Consider the following 16,030-nt stretch of genomic DNA (forward strand, 5'->3'; position numbering starts at 1 on the left):
GGGCTGGAGGAGATCCCTGCCCACGCACGGCCCCCAGTATTGCGTCTCCATTTCAACTTCTGCCAACACGCGGCCCCCCGCGCCAGCTGTGGGGTCGGGGAGCCCTGGCAGGATCCAGCACCACAGGCAAGCTGCTTCCCCTCGATCCTCATTTGACCTGCAGCCCCGTGTCTGCCTGAGCTGCTGTTTTAGGACCGATCCTGCCCCGGAGCAGGGGGCCGGGCAGGAATCCCTCTAAGCCCCACTGCTCGTAGCCAGTGCGGGGTGATCCCGGAGCTGTCACGTCAGCAGCGTTTGCCTTCCCACTGCTCCCGTGCCCCACAGGACCGGCTGGGCCAGCTCCGGCCCAGTTTCCCCCCTCCTTGGGGGAGCTGCACCCCGGATCTGGGGGGGGGGCTGCTGGAGGCAGCGGGGCTGGAGCCGCGCGGTGCTGGCGGAGGCAGCCCCGGGGGGATTGAGCAGGCAGCGATGTTCCAGGAAGAGCCCGTGGCCTCACTCGGCCTTCCCATGCCAGCTCCGCTTCACGTGGCTGCCGGGTGAGTCACGGCTCCATGCTGCCAGGCCCAGGCGGTTCAGGGACCGCAGCAGGGCTCAGCCCCTCTCCTGCCGCCTTCCCCCCCATCCCTGCGCAGCCCTTGGGGTGCGGGAGCTCACGCACGAGGGGGGGGGGTCTGTGGAGGGGGGAGAAAGGAGAAAAAAAAAAAAAAAAAACACGAGTGGAAGGCGGCGAGGGAGAGCTGGAGCCTTGCTCTGTCAGCACCGTGCTGGGACCCGGCGGGCTGGATGCGTCCCCCGGGGGTCCCTGGCACGGCGCGAGCTGCGGGATGGTGCCGGCTCCCTGCCCTCCCCTGGGAGCGGGGGGGCGCATCCTTTCCCATGCCCTCATCCCTCCTCCTCCTAACACCGCAGAAAAAGCCAGCCCGGGCACGCCGCGGCAGCAGTGAACAGACCGATTTAATGCACAGAGCACCCAGCACCACGGCGGGAGGGCCGCGGCCCTTCCCTCCCAGCCCTCTCTCAGGCCATCGGCTGCGCCACGCAGCCGCCCCTGGCCGCGCTGGCGCCGAAGCCAGCTCGGGCTGCTCCTCCCCAGGCTGTGCCCCCGGCTTCGGCGGCATCCCCACGGCTCGGCGAGGCTGTCGGGCTGGTCCAGCAGGGTAGCAGCGGCTTGCAGGCAGCAGAGCGGGTGAACGCAGGGCCCGTGGCCGGGGGAGCGAGCCCTAAGGCACATCAAGAGCAGGTACGGAGAGAGCCCGGGGTTCTCAGTCTATGAGGAACTTCTCCCCGTCCACGTCCCTCCCCTTGCGCAGGGAAGGGCAGAAGTCGGAGCGCAGGAGGCGGGAGAAGTACATGAGGATCATGGCGTCGAGCAGCAGCAGGTTGGCCGTCAGGAAGGCGCCCTGGCCCTGCACCTCCACGTGGCGTAGGAAGTACCAGGTGAGGTAGGCCTGGGGCGCCAGGCGGAAGGCGAAGTACATCACCAGGTTGACGTACTTGTTGGCCTGGTAGAGCGCCGGCGAAGGCACGTTGCTCATCTTGAGCAGCATGCGGGCGGTGAGGAAGATGTTGCTCACCTCCACCAGCAGCAGCAGCATCGCCGCCACCAGGAAGCGGCCCGTGATGATGAGCGAGATGAAGGCAGAGATGGCCTGGGAGAAGGGGACGGGGGTCAGGTCCCAGCCTGGGCACAGCCCCGCGGGACGTGAGCGCTTCCCCACCAGGCTCTGGGCGCACCCTAGGTGGGAGCACTCAGCACCGCTCCCCTTTAGCAGGTCCCCTCCTGGAGACCCTGAAACCCCGCGGGCGCCCGATCCAAGGGTGGATCTCGGTCCCCAGTGCCAGCTTCCCCAAGACCAAGCCGTGCCCCTCTGCCAGGGAGCAGCAGCCTGTCTGGCTCCCGGCGCCGGGAGCCGCCGCTGGCAGCCGTCCTGCCCCGCCGGGCGCCCTGGCCTCCTGGATGCGCAACCTACCTGGCAGCCAGGGCGAGGCGCAGGGAAGGGCTGCGGCTCGCCTCGCCGCACAGCCCCAGGGGCACGGCAGCCCCCCTAGGTGGTTCATCCCCTCCCTGTGCTCACCATGGCGTGGTGCACCAGGTACTCCCAGGACGAGCGGGACTGGTGGTTGAAGATGATGTCGAGGCTGTCGTGGATGAAGTAGCCTGCGGAACGAGGGAGAGCATGGGGGGGGTTCGGCTTGCGTGCCGTCACCCCGCTGCGGGAAAGGAGGTGCTGGAGGGGCTTGGGGTGCCCAGCAGTGGGGACGGGGAGGGCGGCATGCTCGTGCCCTGGGTAGGGAGCCCCGTGGTGGAGCCGTGCCCTGGGGCGCTGGCGCCATGCAGGCGGCTTGCTGCTGACGAAGCGGGAGGTGGGGGGGTCCCTGAGCTGGGTGGGTGCAGTCCCACGGGACGGCCGTGTCCCGGCCATGTCCCAAATGTGTCCTGGCCATGCGGCCGCTTACCTGAGGAGAAGCAGACGAGCAGGTGCCCTGAGACGCTGTAGCCGTCCTGGATGTCGGAGAGCAGCTCCGGGGACTGCCAGAGGCTGGGGGCGGGGGGGGAGCAGAAAAACGGGGAGAAATGGGGTGAGCGCGGCGGGTACGGCCCCGGGACCCCAAACCTGCTGCGATGCCGGGACGAATCGGGGCTTCCCGTGCTCGGGGGGGGGGGGGGGTCCGGCTACCGAGGGGAAACCTACTCGAGGGCGGGCGGGCGGGCGAGAAGACGAGGTTTCCCCACCGCACAGCCGGCCGTGTCCCCCCCCCCTCCCCCCGGTACCCTCCTCCCCTTCCCATCCCGGTACCTAAACAGGGCCCAGAGCCCGGCCAGCACGGAGTGCGCGAAGGAGACGAGGAGGTTCCCCCAGCGCCAGACCCTGCCGGGGCGGCTCCGCACGGCTGCGGGCCGGGGCAGGGCCAGGGCGGCCCTGCGCAGCCCCCCGAACAGCGCCACGCTGCCGCCCACCAGCGCCGCCGACGGCGCCCGCCACCCGGGGCCCATCGCGCTCCGCTCCCGCGCCGCGGGGCGCGCGCTGGCGCGGGCTGCCGGCCGGGGGCGGGGCCGGGGGGCGGGGCCGGGGGCGGGGCTTTTCCCGAACGGCCACGCCCCTCAGCCCGTCCCGGCGCCAGCTCGTGGCGGGAAGTGCGGCTGCGCTGGGGGGGGGGGTCGGGTGTTGGGCGGGGTGTGTACGGGATGGGCCTTGCACACGTGTGTGTGTGTGTGCGTGTGTCGGGCATTGCGTGGCCGTGGTGGGCATCGCACACGTGTGTGCATGCGTCAGCCATTGCACGTCCATGCTGGGCGTTGCACACGTGTGTGGGCGTTGCACACGTGTGTGGACGTGTGTTGCACGTCCATGCTGGGCATCGCACATCCATGCTAAGCATTGCACACGTGTGTGTGTGTGTGCATGTATTGGGCATTGCATGTCCATGCTGGGATTGCACATCTGTGCTGGACATTGCACACGTGTGTCTGTGCATCGGTTATTGCGTGTCCGTGCCAGGCATTGCACGGGTGTGTGCATGCATTGCCCATTGCATGTCTATGTTGGGCATTGCACACGTGTGTCTGTGCATTGGTTATTGCATGTCTGTGCCAAACATTGCACATGTGTGTGCATGCATCAGCCATTGCACATCTATGCTGGGCATTGCACGTGTGTGTGCATACACTGGCCATTGCATGTTCATGTTGTGCATTGCGTGTATGTGTGCACATCAGCCATTCCATGTCTGTGCTGGGCATTGCACGTGTGTGTGTGTGCATCAGCCATTGCATGTCTCTGCAAGCATTGCACGTCCCTGCTGGGCATTGCATGTATTGCCTGTGTGCATGCATGTATTGGCCATTGCACGTCCATGTTGTGCATTGCACATCTGTGTGTGTGCATCAGCCTTTCCATGACCATGCCGGGCATTGCACATTTGTGTACATTGGCCTTTGCAAGCTGGGTATTGCACATCTGTGTGTGTGCATTGGCCTTTCCATGGCCCGTATCCATGCTGGGCATTGCACGTGTGTGCGTGTATGCATCAGCCATTAAATGTCTGATGAAGAGAAGGCTCCAGGGAGGCCTCATTGCAGCCTTTCAGTACCTAAAGAGGTCTTATAAAAAAGACGGAGGAGGACTCTCTGCTCAGGTAGATGATGACAGGGCAAGGGAATGGCGTTAAACTCCATGAGAACAGATTCAGACTAGCCATCAGGAGGAAATTCCTCACGGTGAGGGCGGCGAGGCCTGGCGCAGGCTGCCCAGAGGAGCTGTGGCTGCCCCATCCCTGAGGTGCCCAAGGCCAGGCCGGACGGGACCTTGGGCACCCTGCCGTGGTGGGGGGCGCCCTGCCCACGGCGGGGGGGCTGGGGCTGAGGGGGGGCTTTGAGGCCCCTTCCGTGTGCACCAGGCGTCGTCCATCCACAGGGCGTTACACATCTGTCCCAGGCACTGTTTGCGTGTCCCAGAGCCCCCCTCCCCCCCCGGTGTCCCAGCGCTGTCACCTCGCCCCCAGCCACCCCTGGCCTCTTCAGGGGGGCTCTGGGGACACCCCCCCCGCCCCCATCTCGCCGTGCTGGGTGTCGCTAGATGGCAGCACGGCCACACGGCATGGCCTGCGGGGGGGGGGGGGGGGCAGTGCCACCGCTGTCCCCGTGCCCCTCTTTGGGGCAGGGGCGCCCCCCCCCCCCCGGCTGCAGGGCGAGGACCCCCCCCCGGTGCCAGAGACCCCCCCCAGGGCCGGCCGAGGGGGGTCCCAGGGGGGGCAAAGCTGGCTTGGGGCGGCGGCAGGGAGGGGATGGGGGCACCGGACACCCGGGAGGGGACACCCCGGTGGGGTGGGGAGCGGTGAGGAGCCGCCGGGGGCGTTCCGTGGCCATGTAACGGCCCTACAACGAGGTGGGGGGGCTGGAACGGGCGCGGTCCGGGGAGTTTTGTCCGCCCGCGGCCACCGTAGGGGAACCCGGAAGTGTCTCCATGGAAACGGGAGGGGCCTGGGCCTGCAGGGGGAGCGATGGAGAAATACGAACGGATCCGGGTGGTGGGGAGAGGGGCCTTCGGGTGAGGGGGGACGGCTGGCGGCTGAGGGGGGCTCCGGGCGGAGCGGGGGGCTCCGGGGGTGGGGGGGTGAGGGGGGGCGGCAGGCCGCTGGCACCGCGGGGTGGCAGGCCGCAGGCCTCGTTACCATGGCAACAAGGCTCCGGGCCCCGTTGCCATGGCAGCGCGGGGTGAGTGTGGCACGGGGGGGGGGGGGGGCTGACCCTGGCTGTTGCCATGGTAACGGGAGGGGGGGGACGTGGCCCCCCCCCCCGGGATGGGGAAGGGGTTGCCATGCAGTCCCCGTTGCCACGGCAACGCGGCAGACCAGGCCCCGCGTGTCACCCAAGGGCGCCCTGTCCCTGTGTCCCCGCAGCATCGTCCACCTGTGCCTGCGCAAGGCCGACCAGAAGCTGGTCATCCTGAAGCAGATCCCCGTGGAGCAGATGAGCAAGGACGAGCGGCTGGCGGCGCAGAACGAGTGCCAGGTGCTCAAGCTGCTCAGCCACCCCAACGTCATCGAGTACTACGAGAACTTCCTGGAGGACAAGGCCCTCATGATCGCCATGGAGTACGCCCCAGGTGGGCCCCGCTCGCCCCTCGAGCGGCTCCAGGGGACGCCGAGCATCCAGCTCGCCTTGGGTCCACCTGCCGTGGCCTCACGTTGTCCTCCAGAACCCCCCAGGACTACAAACGAGGCCTTCTAGAGCAGATACGGCTGTTATATATTTTTCCCGAGAAGCATCTGTGGGTCCTGGTGGGCGCCAAGCTGACCAAGAGCCAAGTGGCTGAGCGCTGGCACGGGTTGCCCAGAGAGGTGCTGGAGTCGCCCTCCCTGGAGATCCTCGGAAGCCATCTGGTCGTGGGCCTGGGCAATCGTCTCTAGCTGGCCCTGCCTGAGCAGGGGGTGGACATGAGGACCTCCGTAGGTCCCTGCCAACCCCCAGCCACTCTGTGTTTCTGTGCTTACACGCCTTATGCCTGCTACTCCTAACAGATACAAAGAGATTTCTGACACCCCTGCCGATGATAAGCGTTCCACCATCTGCCCCGGGTTTGGGTTTCACTTGTGTTTCCCTTTGTCAGCTCTTGGCCACGCTGTTGGTCCCACAGATCTGTGTGGGAAGATGTGATTTCTAACGAGACTTGCCGTGGAGCGTAAGATTAACTCAACATTTGCATGAGTTTGTTAAAGGTTTCGCAGGAAACCTGAATCGAGACCTCCCCTTCTTGATAGGGGCCTCTCAGTGCCACGTGGCCTCTTGGACTGCAAGAATTTTCGTCTGCAGAACAGGCTTATCTTGTTCTGCCATCGAGGTTTGTGTCCTGACAGGGCTCCAGGAGCTGTAATTTTCGCGTTCCTTTTTCCTGCTGCCTTTGACAGGATGTCAACAGCGACTTCTCTCCCGCTGTTTCTTCATCCCACCAACTGTGCTGCCATTGTTCTCCGCACGGTCTCGGGAGCACGGAGAGAACGTGCCACATGTCCCACCAGGACGTGTTCTTTCCCGTGTGCTTGCCTCGTTAAGATGCTGTGCCTAAATCCCCCGATTTTTAGGCGGGGCTCGTGCCGCCCTGTGCTGACAGCCCTTGGTTGGCCTTTGCAGGGGGCACGCTGGCGGAGTTTATTCACAAGCGCTGCAACTCCTTGCTGGATGAGGACACCATCCTGCACTTCTTCGTGCAGATCCTCCTGGCTCTTCACCACGTGCACACCAAGCAGATCCTGCACCGCGACCTGAAGACGCAGAACATCCTCTTGGACAAGCACCGCATGATTGTCAAGATCGGGGACTTCGGCATCTCCAAAATCCTGAGCAGCAAGAGCAAAGCCTACACGGTGGGTGGCCTGGCCTCGCAGGGGAGCTGCTTACCGCCACGGCAGCAGGCTGGGAACGCTGGGCTTGGCTCGCGATGGTCTTTGGGAAGCTGCTGTAGGAGTAAGGTTGGAGGTAGGGTACCTGCAGTAGGTCACACAACTCCTTGGAGTTTGTACAGGCTGATAGCTTTGTGCCCGGATTTGTTGTGGTTCTGTAGGCTGCAGAAAAGTGAGAAAGAGCTGCTTGCCTGAGCCTGGGAGAGGAGAGGATGGGGTGTCTGAGCCCTCTGGTGAGGGTCAGTTGAGCTTCTCCTGTTGCCGCTCAAAGGGATGGTGTTTGCAGGCTCATCAGACACACACCTGGCAACTGAATTCCTGCCAGTGCCCCTCTGTCCTGCCTTGCCTTAATCTCCTCTCTGTGTTTGAGATTTTGGTATCGTTCCCTACCTGGTCAAACCTGGCTGGCCGTTTATATCATGCTCATTGCTCTGGGCTTCGATTCTCTCAAGTGAATAGGAGCAAAATTAGAAGTAATCTCTGTATGTGCAAGGGAGGCCTCCAGGAAGGCAAATCCTCATATTTTTTTACTGAGATTGTCAGCCAGACATTGACACCGGGGAACAAACACCCAGCTCCCCTAAGCTTTGGTGCTCTGGCCAGTCAGTGCCCTGGGCTGTAAACCAAGCTCTTCTCTTTCCACCTTCCTGCCTTTCACAGCATCGCTGTAGATTTCTCCATCCCTTTCAGGTTGTGGGAACTCCGTGCTACATCTCCCCAGAGCTCTGCGAAGGGAAGCCTTACAACCAGAAGAGCGATATCTGGGCTTTGGGCTGTGTGCTGTACGAACTTGCCAGCCTCAAGAGAGCGTTTGAAGCTGCGGTAAGACAGATACGGTTCACATGCGGTGCAGGGAGCCGTGGTCACTTACAGAGGTGAAAATGCGCGCTTGGTTCACTCTCCTCACTGCGCCTGGCGGTGTGAAGGCAGAGGGCAGTGCTGAGGGCATCTTACGCCTTGGCCTCGCCTCTGCCTGCCCAGCCACTGTACGTCTCTCTCTCGTTTTCTCTCAGAATCTCCCTGCCTTAGTGTTGAAGATCATGAGCGGGACGTTTGCCCCAATATCGGATAGGTACAGCCCCGACCTGCGCCAGCTCATCCTCAGCATGCTGAACCTGGACCCTTCCAAGCGGCCACAGCTGAATGAGATCATGGCCCAGGCCATCTGCATCCGCCCCCTCCTCAACCTCTACACCGACGTGGGCAGCGTTAAAATGAGAAGGCAAGTGGTCCTGCCACGTCTGCGTCCCTCGGCAGGGGCAGCCACAGCTCACAACACGTCAGACCAGCTCACTGTCTGTGGTACAAGCTCCACAAAGAGCTGTCCCCGTGCCGTTCTGCTGCGGTACCCAACGTGCAGCTGCTGCAGGCCCTGTGGCTTGTGGCCGCAGCAGGTGTGGGCTTGTCGTGGCAGTAGCAGAGAGCTGGGAGCTCGGGGGGAAGCGCATTGACACTGACTTCCCTTTCTCAGGTGGCTTAAAGCACCTGCCGAGGCAGTTCTGTGAGCTAGTCAGCTGTGGCTTCTGCTGTACGTCTGCCCAGAACTTGTGTGGTGGCGCTGAGCTGGCGGTAAGGACTGGCTTTTGGTTTGGCAGGCCTGAAAAGCCCTTGGCTCCGGTTCCAGCAGTGACCCACGGCCGGACGGGGGGACGAGTGAGCAGCGCCAGGCCGAGGGGTGAGTCTTGGCATGGGGCTTTCAAAAAAAACCCTCTTACTTGGGTGTCAGGGGGTCAGAGAGGCACTCGAACCTCAGGAGAGAGGACAGTAGGAAACATCACCTCCTCTGAGCCCTGATTCAAGTTTCTGCAGCTTCTGCTGTAAAGGCTGGACCCAGCCGTCGGGGTGCTAAAGGAGGAAGTCCCGACGCAGGGCAGTGCAGCTGGCACTGGCAACAATTAGTGAGAGCTGTCGTGCTGCTGCTTCCCTCGTTTCTGGGATAAAACACAAGGAGCTGTTCCCCTGTGTTTCCTCAGCCCTGGCAGCGAGCTCCTTGCCGGCGTTGGACCGAAGCCCTGAGCTGCTCTGGTGCTGCCGGCAGGCAGCTGTGGGGGCACCGAGGCTGGCTGGGGTGCTTCTCCTCCTGCGGGAGGAGAGGAAGGAGCCTTAACTCGATGGTTTCTGTTTGACCCGCAGGCGTTCGAGGTGGCTCAGCCAGGACGGGAATCCCTCCGCCCCTGTCGTCCATCTACACCTGGGGGAGCGGCATCACCACCCCGCTCCGCCTGCCCATGCTCAACACCGAAGTGGTGCAGGTGTCTGCTGGCAGGACGCAGAAGGCCGGGGTCACCAAATCGGGGCGCCTCATCATGTGGGAGGTGAGCCGCGGGGAACCTGGGGCGGGCGGTGGCCACGGAGGGCTCAGAGGTGCGGTTTCTGAGGAGGAGAAACTTCCCCTCACCGCACGGATCCTGGCCCTGCGTCCCCCAGACCACAGTCTAGTGCAGGACGTGGATGTCACTGTGGGAAGGGGCCCAACTTGATTCTCCTACCCATCTCTCTTGGTGCACGTGGCTTCTCCTCTCCAGGCTCCCCCGATGGGTGCTGCGGGAGGCCCCTCTCTGCCAGGAGCCACCGAGCAGCTGCAGCCTCAGTTTGTGTCCCGTTTTCTGGAGGGCCAGTCTGGCGTGACCATCAAACACGTGTCCTGCGGCGATCTCTTCACTGCCTGTCTCACAGGTGAGCTGCTGCCGTGCGCCTTTGCCTGGATGAGTCCCGGGACTGCTGGTTTGGTGCCTGGATGAGTCCCGGATGAGTCCCAGCCTGGTTTGGTGCTGGCTTACAAACGCAGGGTGACAGCCTGGGCTACCTGCTCAGAGCAGAACCGGGAGATGCACTGGGCTGGGATGAAATGAAGGGCTCTGTGGCATGCCGTGTAGCATCAGGTGGGGGCAGGCATGAATCACAGGACCTCACGTGATGTGACGCTAGTCAACCGGGTCCCAAAGGTCCGTCTGGTATGGGGAAGGCAATAAATGCATTCAGTTTGTCGTCCTGCCTGCAGCGCTGTCACCTGAAGCCAGAAATGGCCCGAGCAGTGGGGCCTGGAGCGTGAGGAATGTCTGGGAAGTTCAGCCATTCTCTGTCACGTACTGTGCGAGTGTGACACGGACACAGGCGCTGACTGGCACTGCAACAAGAAGTCAGCACGAAGGGTTCCTGTGAGCTCCTGGGGGACTGATTGCCCTGAGCTGCAGGAAGGCAGGGTCTGACGCCCCGTTAAAGCGGGCCAGGAGGCTTTCTGGTTGGGAGGAGAGCATGCGCACCAGCCTGAGGCCATGCCTGGGGAGCAAAGCCCTCCCCGGGGGTCCTTTGAGAGCCCCGTTTGCCCTTCTGCTGGGGATCAGGGCAGTAGGTGACAGATATGCAACTGGCAAACTCCGCAAGCGTGTGTTTGTCCTCCCTCCCCGTGGCGTTTTCCTGCCACCGCTCTGCTGGGCGGCTGCTCGGCGAGCAGCTCTGTGTATTTAACACCTTGACAGGCCGTGGAGCTAGCAGCTCCTGCGTACACAGCTGCAATAATGTTATCTCGGTGCTCCCCTATCATCCGATGTTTGTTCGGCGAGCTGCTGCAGCGCATCGAGGCTGCTGCTGCTCTCTGCAAGCTTGCCGAAGGCCGCGGGGGGCCCCCCAGCAGGTTATGAGTCACAGCGGGTCCGAGCAGAGCCAGTCCCCGCGGGCTGCGTGTGCGCCTCGCGGGGCGTCCCGTGTACCGCTCACGCCACTTCTTTCTGCCTTCCCAGACCGGGGGATAATCATGACTTTCGGCAGCGGCAGCAACGGCTGTTTGGGGCACGGAAACTTCACGGACGTCAGCCAGGTTTGTTGCGGAGGTGCCGGGCACGCTGCTCCCCCAAGGGCAGGGGACGGATTGCGCTTTCTCCGCCACGTGAGACACGCGGCTCATCCCAGCTCCAGGGGTGTGCATCCCAGGCGTGCTCTGGCATCCGCAACCCTCCCCCTCCTCTCCTCGTCGCTGCGGGTTTTAAAAGGCCCAACCTGCCTCTCTCTTTCTCTCCAGCTCCCCCCCCCCCCCCCCCTACACAATGATCCCTTTGAGCGCGGGGGAAGTCAAGAGCTGCCTTGTGGTTGCTGTTGGCAGGCGCCCAGCTTGGAGCCTGCCTCCAATCACACACCTGCCTGCTTCACTCTTGGCCTGCAGCTGCCAGGGTTCACTGCGAAAAGTTATTTTTCAAAAGAGCCAGTATTTAAAGAAGAGCTGTGTGTTTCCGATTGGCTCCGAGCGCCGGGGCTGAGGGGCTCTTGTTCCCTTCCAGCTTCTTCCTTGCCTGCCCTCGGATGTGGCAGCAGCCGATGGCTTCCAGCCGAGCCCGGGGACCGGTGCCATTTGTCTCTCTGGTCAGCTGGCTCATTTGTGCCTCGCTCCGTCCGGAGCTGAGCTGCTCGGTGTTTATTGCTGGGGGGAGACCAAGTGGGAGCAGGAGCCAGCTCCCAGCAAATGGTGCTTTTCACTTCAGGCACATAATGAGAACGAGGCTTGCTGCGGCGAGGTGTCAGATCTAACAGCAGGTCACAGCAGGGGCTGGACGAACCGTGGAGATCCCGGTCTCCCCACGCCCTAACGAATACGTGGCGACGGCTCACGGCTCCTCTGCACGAGAGCCTTTCAGCCAACGCATCCTGCACCAAGCCCCTGCCTGCTCAGAGCGTGCGTTAACAGCCCCTGGCACTCCCCGTGCGGGCAGGGGGGCGAATCCCAGCCCTTCGGCTGAACCTCTTCCCTCTCCAAACCGTTGTGCTGGCTGCTTTCTTCCGCCCCAGAGATGTTTGCATTATCTTCTGCGCTGCGTGCACGTAGTCTCTTAAAACCCTTTGAAGGCTGTCTGGAACCAAAAAAAGAAAAAATTCTCCGGTGTTTGTGTTGGATGAGAACTGGGATGCTGCCAGCGCTGCGCTGGGGCTGGGGGGGCAGGGTGGGAGGGATGGGAGCAGCCGGGCGGGCTGGGAGGTCTCGGCTGACGGCTGCTGCTCTTCCCTTGCCAGCCCAAGATCGTGGAGGCCCTGCTGGGCTACGAGATGGTGCAGGTGGCCTGTGGCGCGTCCCACGTCCTGGCAGTTTCCAACGAACGGGAAGTGTTTGCCTGGGGCAGGGGGGATAATGGTAAGAAGAGCTCTGCTGAGCCAAACGGGGCTCGTGCTTTCCGTTGCCTGCTCCCACTCCCCTCGCTGGCCCTGCTCGCCTGCGGTCCGCTCCAGATGTGCCAGGCGAGGTGGGTGTGGACGAGGCGCAGCCGCTTCACTGCACACCAGGGCCCCCGTGCTCGGGGTTTCGCTGCCTTTCGTGGTGATGGGTCCCAGGCTGGGCTCTTGCGGGCAGCCCCGTCGATGCGGTGGCTCGTGGGGGTGTGCTCAGTTTGTGCGTTGCCGTCAGCTGTGTCCTGCTTTGTTCCTCCTGCCAGGTCGGCTTGGGCTGGGCACCCTGGAGTGCCACAACTCCCCCCAGCAGGTAGCAGTCCCACCAGAGCACGAGGCTCAGCGGGTTATCTGTGGCATCGATTCCTCCATGGTCCTCACAGTGAAGAACCAGATTCTTGCTTGCGGGAGCAACAGGTAGGGGAAGTGAGGGTCTGAGAGACCTCAGGGCCTGCCTTACAGCTTCCTCAGGCCCTTGTTGTGTCCGTCATGAAGATGGAGCAAGGGTCTCTAGAAGACATCTCCGTGTGATGCTGCTCCCCAGCGTCTCGCTGCTGGGGGTGCAGTTATGCTAGGGCAGGATTTGACGCTGGGGTGTCTGTGCCGGGCTGGATCCAGCCAGCTCTGAGCTGCCCTTTCCTCTTCGCAGGTGTAACAAGCTGGGCCTGGACCAGATCAGATCAGTGGAAGAACCTTCCCCAGAGGACCAGGTGGAAGAGGCCACTGTGTTCACGTGTGTCCAGTCAGCCCCCTTGAACCAAGAGCCAATTGTGTGTGCCGACATCGGTACGGCGCACTCCGCTGCGGTCACAGGTGAGGCGTGTGTGCCCAGACCCCGGAGAGGGGGCTGCGTTTCCTCTCTCTTCCTCCTGCCTCCCTTTCTTGTAGGTAGAAGCCTGAAAGAGGCTCAAGAGACACCCTGCTCCCAGTGCTGGAGCTCTGTGGAGTAGGATGCTCAGCGTGGTAGAGAGCAAAGGGGTTCTGTGCATCCTCGGGTGACACCCGTTTGTTTCTCCTGTCTCTTGTCAGCTTCTGGCCAGTGTTACACCTTTGGGAGCAACCAGCACGGGCAGCTGGGCACCAGCTCGTGCCGCAACAGTCGCGTGCCCCACCTGGTCGTGGGGCTCCGGGCCATGAAGATCACCGTGGTGGCTTGTGGGGACGCCTTCACCGTGGCCATCGGAGCAGGTGAGGCTGAAGTCCCCGCGTGCTGGGCTGCAGCAGGCCCTGACTTTCCAGTGCCTGGAGTCCACGTTGCCGGTCGAGGCAGGAGAAAGCTCCGGGTGGACGGGAGGCTGTTCCCTGGTGAAGGCCACCGGGAGCCCTGCGTGCAGCCAGGTCTGTCCCTCTGCAGACGGCGAGGTGTGCACCTGGGGGAAAGGAGCCAGGGGACGCTTGGGCAGGAAGGACGAAGAAACAGGAGCGCCGAGGCCTGTGCAGCTGGAGGAGACGCATCCGTACCTGGTGACCTCCGTAGCCTGCTGCCACGGGAACACGCTGCTGGCCGTAAAGCGTGAGTAGAGGCTTTGCTGCTGAGATTCCTGCCGTGAGGGCCCAGCCAGACACAATGCTTCGTGCCCAGAGCTGTACCGAGCAACCCTGGCACGTAGCTATGTATTATTCCTGTCCCTCTAGAGGAACAGAAATAACCTGAAGTGCAGAAATATTCCCCTTCTGCCCCACCACCCTGTGACAGTGCTGCTTCCCCCGGACTGCGGGAGCAGAGGGGTGGCAGAGGCTGTCTCACGCGCTCCCAGACAGGTGGGCTGGCCAGGCTGCAGCTGGTGGGGAGCCGGCGTGCCGGAGGTCCCCCGAGTATCCGAAAAGAGCAGCTCTCTAATTGCTGCTGCTGAAATAAGAAGCTGAGATTTGAGGCGTCGTTTTGGCTGCTGGCTCTCCGTTGTGGTTTGGAAAAGATAGCGATGGTTTTGTGGTTGCTCTCTGCTGAGGCCAAAGGCGGCATTGCTGCGTGGTTAAAACGTGCCCATGGCATCACCCTGCCCTTCCGTTGCCTGGGCGTACGATGGGAGCCTGGCCCAGACTGCTGGAGGGGGCCTTTCTTCCTCCTCTGCCGGGCTGATTATGGCCTCGGCGCTGGGCTGAGGGATCCCAGCCCCAGCCCACTTCAAGGAGGCTAATTACACCCCCGAGGGGAGGAGGCCCGCTGGCTGCCCCAGCGCAGCGGAATCGGTCCCGTTCCTGCGATGAGTGCCGAGCTCTCACGTGATGCGTGCTGCCGTGAAGGGGACGGGGCACAGCCAAGTCCCCGGGCTCAGGAACAAGCAGGGAATTTGCCGTGGGAGCAAAATGCTACAAGCTGCATCCCCCTTCCAGTGCTGGAGTCGCTCTGCGCTCCGGGCAGCTGGGTTGTGGGCTCCCACCTGCAGCACTGCAGGGGCTGAGCACGTAGAGGCACAGGCTCAGCTGCAAGATTCAGCACCAGGGCTTAAGTTCTCACTTCGGGCTTTCACGCAGCTCAGTCCCTTGGAAACCTCTCCAGAGAGAGCCCGAGCTGGTGACACTTTTGATGTTACAGCCACTTTCAGGTCTGGCCGAGAGCAGGGAGGGGTGCTGGCACTGGCGAGCCGCGCTCCACCTTTGGGGCGGCAGTTGTGCACCGCTCTGCGGTTTCCTCCCATGTGGCCAGCGCTGTTTTTGACTGGCTTGGACTCATGCCCGCTTTATTGTGAGACTGCTGCTGCACCCTTTTCTCAATCCCACTGCAAACACAGGCCTGGAATAACTGGGAGAAGCCAGGCGTGCTGGAGAGGAGGAGGAAGGCGCGAGCCTCAAGATATTTCCTCCTGCTCGGGCTCTGACACTTCCAGGGGCAGCAGGGCAGGGTTTGCATTGCTCATCTGTTGCTGCAGGACACTGCTTGCTGCAGCTTCATCGAGGTGCCTTAGGGCTTATTCATGGTGTTGCTTTTGTGTTTCAGCTGCCGTGGAAGAGTCACCTCCTCAGTGAGCTGGAGGCGAGCGGGGCAGCATCCAGCCTCACCGTGCGGGTGCAGGGGCTCCGTGTAGCGTGCCTGTCCTCTCGCTGGACCCGTGTCCCTGCGCCCAGAAGGGAGCAGCAACGACAGGGAGCTCCTGACGACGGTTCCCACAGAACCAGAGCTGGTCTCGCATCGCATCAACGAGGGTCGTTGTGAGCCTGAAGTGCCTGAGAGCCGCTGCACTGGACCTGCCGTGGGGCAGACATCCCCAGTGCTGGCGCTGCGTTCGGTGGGTCACACTGGGGCTCTTCTCCACCCTGTTGGAAGTGCCTGTGGAAGCAGAAGGGCTCTCCTCTGCTGCTGGTGAGCACAGAGGTTGTTTTCCCCTGTGGAAACTGTCTCTGGTTACAAAGCCCAGGCTGACAGCTTGGTGTCTGAGAGAACTGTCAGCCTTTGCACAGCAGTGTCTGGAGTTACAGCCCCAGGCACTACACTGGGTGACTAAGTGCAAACCTCTTTTCTAATTAGAGAAGTCTGGCCTTTCCCATCCCCCCCCGAAAGCGTTTTGCCCGTTGGTTGAGCTGTTCAGCACGCTTTCAAGGGTCCTGGCCTGCATGGCTGGCCGAACCCGGCGCGAGCAGCGTCACGCCTGTGTGGCGCAGCGCGGCCGTTCTCCCGAAGTGCCGCCCGGAGCTCTCCAATTACAGCCTCCCATGGCCCCAGGAGCTCAGCTGAGGATCCTCCAGCTGATGTTTGTCCTCAGGCCCCTAAATCCTGCTGCTGACCAGCTCGCTGGCTCCCAGCTGAGCTAGTGGAAGGCAGCAAAACACAGCGAGTGATTGTCTCTAATTGAAGTTTTTTAACCCAGATCTCTAGAGGGAGATGATGAATTTTCAGCAGGGATCCTTTCTGCAGGCAGGAGGGGGGCACATCACCATGTCACAGACAGGAGTTATGTTTTTTATCTCCAGAAGGGTCCTTTCCTTTCCTTTTCCTTTTCCTTTTCCTTTCCTTTCCTTTTCCTTTCCTTTACCTTTCCTT

At 62.6% G+C, this 16,030-nt stretch overlaps 2 protein-coding genes across 2 annotated transcripts; one reads left to right on the top strand and one right to left on the bottom strand.

Annotated features, from left to right (window-relative positions):
* Positions 1-936: 936 nt before the first annotated feature.
* On the bottom strand, positions 937-3,026 carry TLCD1 (TLC domain containing 1). The gene is made up of 4 exons (XM_035561056.2): positions 2,799-3,026; positions 2,458-2,540; positions 2,076-2,158; positions 937-1,649 (listed from the first exon to the last, which is right to left on the bottom strand). The coding sequence occupies exons 1-4, from the start codon at positions 2,993-2,995 to the stop codon at positions 1,263-1,265; spliced, it is 750 nt and encodes a 249-aa protein (XP_035416949.1). The 5' UTR covers positions 2,996-3,026; the 3' UTR covers positions 937-1,262.
* Positions 3,027-4,958: 1,932 nt separating this feature from the next.
* On the top strand, positions 4,959-15,879 carry NEK8 (NIMA related kinase 8). The gene is made up of 15 exons (XM_035561203.2): positions 4,959-5,048; positions 5,401-5,606; positions 6,632-6,864; positions 7,591-7,722; positions 7,914-8,122; positions 8,496-8,575; positions 9,034-9,215; positions 9,426-9,576; positions 10,641-10,717; positions 11,902-12,019; positions 12,318-12,468; positions 12,701-12,864; positions 13,081-13,239; positions 13,406-13,564; positions 14,990-15,879. Exons 1-15 carry the CDS (start codon positions 5,002-5,004, stop codon positions 15,016-15,018), a joined length of 2,097 nt encoding a protein of 698 aa, XP_035417096.1. The 5' UTR covers positions 4,959-5,001; the 3' UTR covers positions 15,019-15,879.
* Positions 15,880-16,030: the final 151 nt, after the last annotated feature.

The sequence above is a fragment of the Cygnus atratus genome, chromosome 20 (assembly GCF_013377495.2).
Source record: "Cygnus atratus isolate AKBS03 ecotype Queensland, Australia chromosome 20, CAtr_DNAZoo_HiC_assembly, whole genome shotgun sequence".
NCBI lineage: Eukaryota > Metazoa > Chordata > Aves > Anseriformes > Anatidae > Cygnus > Cygnus atratus.